Consider the following 3,709-nt stretch of genomic DNA (forward strand, 5'->3'; position numbering starts at 1 on the left):
CAATTAAACCGTGATCGCATTACTGCATTGCTGCCAGACGTCACATTTCCAAAGTGGCCTACATGAATCTGCCCTGACCTCAGGAGGTCATGTGAGCATATTAACAGTGACGAGTGTTGTAAAACGAATAATTTGGAGGCACCAGGTGGCAGGTTGAAGCAGAGGCGACAGTTATTATTCATCCTAAAAACATAAATTCACTCAGGCAAGAACCCCTTAAAAACGAATGAGTATGTATATTTTACACCCGCCGTAATCAACACAACTTTATATTACGTAGATAAGGCAATATCGTTTAGGCAGAGCAAGAATAATTGGAACCGATTTCAAGGATGAAGTAAGTGAAACATCACATATTTGCCGCCTTGATCCATACAACCAAGAGCCTATCCAACTTGCTGCTGCGTGAATATAAAAATAACGTGGCTGTTTTGGAGATCTTGTAAAGAAGCTGTTACTAGCATTAACCTTTTGCCGACAGATAAGGAACGGCTTCGATGTCCTCCAAAACCTCTAGGAGCAAACATGTGGGTTATCGAGATCGAAGAGAAAAATCGACCGCCACACCCCTACACTACTGACCAGAAACATCCTGCATCTATGCAAAGCTCTAAACTAGGTGCTACCACCTATCCAAAACCAATAGAACACATGCCGCACATGTGTGATGCACCAAAATTAATTGTTTTCGGGGTGAAAGGTTGAAAAAGGTGCTAACGTCCCCCCCTAGAATCGTATTAAGTCAATATGTAATCGTCGAGGATAGAGAGCACACGAAGCAGAGTTTGAAAATTCCTCAATGTAGCATTTTGCATGAGTACTGCAACCAAATTTCTGCAAACACAACAAAAAACGATCAGATTTTGCTCTCAATTGAGGCTGGAAAAGTAACCTACTCATCAACTTGGTGTTGCTGTAGCAATCACATACCTTATACTGTTCGAGAAATACTCTAATTATCGGCGCCGCACAGAACAGTGTTGAAATTGGCTAACTGGTCGGATAAAAACCACCTTTCTGGGTGGGATGAACTGGGCATTTGTGCATAAATTTAATAAGCTTCATAAATTTCATGAACTAACAAAAGAGAACGTCGATTATGTATCATTAAAAGGTTGTATCTTTCACCTCTCATCTCTGTTTCTCAGAACCCGGTGTCACATGTGTGGTACGGTGTTTCTTTACAGCATTGACTACGGTATAATGGCTGACGCGGGAGGTTGGCCTGCGGGATCGCCGAGGACGACGCTTGAAAGAGGAGGGAGGCTATGTAATCCGATAGTGGTTTATCCCTCGGTATTAATGAGGCGCCAATTATGTACTTTCAATCAGCCGACTTGTACCTCGCTGAGTGGGCTGGCCTTCTAGCCGTGCCAGTAGCTTAGACACCTCTGTGCTGAATATATATTCAACCACAATATGCGTATTTTTTTGTCTTCAGGGAAGTCTCGGGACGCTACAGGTACATTTAAACAGCACAAGCATTCTGCAGAACTTTGTCTTTTAAGCACAGTCTTTTGTGCTTCCCCTTTAAGTTGTCGTTGTGTGTGCCATTGTATGGTTTTCTTTTTCGCGTTAGTAAGCAAAACCTCGGCTTTAAATATGACTGGTGGAGTATCTTTTTAAGACTGCGTCATGGTGTATGGAACTGGTATCGGCTGGGTACAGAGTTGTGCGTTTCGAACGACGCAGTTCGTAGACAGAAAGACTTTTACTATGCCTACTTCATCATTACTCATGAATACCTGAAGTTTAAGCCCTCTCCTTTTAAAAAGTTAATTATGTTGGCCGTAAATAGTGCTTCATACCAGTACAGCCTATTGCAAAGTCATTACTGACTTAAGGCATTACCCTAATTTTCCATTCTCTACTTCAGAAAAGGTCTTGCTGTATATGCTAAATAGAAATACGTTTTGCTTGTAAGCGTTGACGACTAATGCGCCTTTTCAAAAAAATAACTAGTCGGGTTTTTGGCCAGCAACTAAATTATTGTTGATAGAAACCCTTAATTAGGTATCAGATTTTTAATAAAAAATTTTTTGCTGATGCATAGGCAAAACATTTATTAAAGTTTAGAGGTTTAACAATCTTTTTTGGTTGAAATTGTCAGGGATTGCACGTTTGGCTTTGGGCGGCTCGCCCGAGTTTGCGTATGCGCACCTAGATGTTTCATGGCGGTAGTTTTTGATGGTTTTGCGCGTACTTTCTGCTGGCGTTCACGGTAGGTGGAATTCTTGCTGACCCTTTTCTAGACCCTTGATTAATTTGGGTTCGTTTTACTTCCCCTAAATCAAGTTCTAACCTGCAAGTAGCATGTCGTTATTTTGATTCAGCATGTGTATACGGTGTTGTTGTCATATTTATCTCTTTTTAATTTGTGCTGCCTAACCCCTTTAACTTGTGAGCAATGGTTAGAAGTCTTTGCCCAATTTTTAGCCCTTTTTAGAAATATATGCGTCCGATCTTTTTCTAGTTCCATTAGCGTATGGTGGTATTGCTGCTGTTCATGTAGCCTTCAAACCGGGTTCAGATCTTGATTGAGTTGCGTAAAATTATCCTTGACGGTCATTTACAGCATAAATGGGATATTAGGGTAGTGGATGTACATATCTTAAGTGATATTTGAAGGGGATTTGTTTTCCATTTCTAAATATGAGCTATTAAACCCACCCACCTATGCCACTACCGTTGTAGCAGACTTTGTAATGGTGAAGGATGTTGTTGCAGACACTCCTAGTGAGTTTTCCTCACTTTACATCGATTTTCATCATTACATTGCTTCTTTTTCATCAAAATATGTTGCGCCATCATTTAAACGTTCATACCGCAGTGACATTTTTAGTTGCGCTGAGTTTCCACACTCTCAAATAGTTTAGTTTAGTTAAGCCATGGAATTTCTTAATCCTACAGTTCGTTTAGATTGTAAACGTTCATCGTTCTTTAATTTTTTGGTGGTGCATCATAATTTTCACACATTTATTAACGTGTATTCGAGAGGCAAAAAAGGGTGTAAGGTTAAGCGGATTCGTGGAGCGAAATATTCATTTCCTTGTTGATCGAAGTGAACGAAGTGTGTGAGGCAAGGCGACGCGTTTTAAGCTGAGGTACTACCATCTCTGGTATCAGTGAGTGGAACATTTGGGTTCGAAGCCCTTTGAATTCAGAGGTACCCTCTAGTATTAGTAAATAGGAAAGCTGAAAGATGGTAATCATAAATGGCTTAACTAAGACACCGGTTTGCAAGCACTCTGATAAGTGTTGCTGCAAGTGTGATGGGAGGCCGTGGAGGCGGCAACGTATGAGGTATAGCGAAGCAGGGCAGAGCGGAGCTACCTTTTTCTCCCACTGGTGCTTACATGTATCGTCACTTGGTCGCTTTCCTCTCCTACGTTATTTCGTTTATTTCTTTTGTTTTCTGCGGGTGTAATTTTGCTGACCTTTATTTCTGTTGCTTTTGGTCGCCTCAGCTCCACTGGTGCTTCATGACCAGGCATTGCGTCCTCTCTGTTAGTGTTATCCTTTGCTTCTGCAAGGCAGTTTCTCCTTATATCAATGCCGTATTAGTAAGGAGCAGACTGTATAGAGTGGAACCTTGACGACAAATGGTGAGCGGGATTTAGAACTAGAAAATTGCTTCATTTCATTTCGTATTTGGTCAATGGCGGAACCGATGGGAACTGGAGCTTTTGTTCGTTTACTGTAGCTCTTG

The 3,709-nt window shown here is 41.2% G+C and overlaps 1 protein-coding gene across 1 annotated transcript in view; it reads left to right on the forward strand. All coding sequences in view use genetic code 11, as the record gives it.

The window, feature by feature from the left end:
• Positions 1–1,635: 1,635 nt before the first annotated feature.
• The window catches only part of EGR_10048 (hypothetical protein), a gene marked incomplete at both ends in the record, with an annotated part of 6,860 nt that continues 4,786 nt past the window's right edge, over positions 1,636–3,709 (forward strand). Inside the window, one exon of the mRNA XM_024499297.1 lies at positions 1,636–1,662. Coding sequence (XP_024346277.1) covers positions 1,636–1,662 — 27 coding nt within the window. The remainder of the gene's footprint in view (positions 1,663–3,709) is intronic.

This window comes from Echinococcus granulosus (assembly GCF_000524195.1).
Source record: "Echinococcus granulosus chromosome Unknown EG_S00186, whole genome shotgun sequence".
NCBI classification, from domain to species: Eukaryota; Metazoa; Platyhelminthes; class Cestoda; order Cyclophyllidea; family Taeniidae; genus Echinococcus; species Echinococcus granulosus.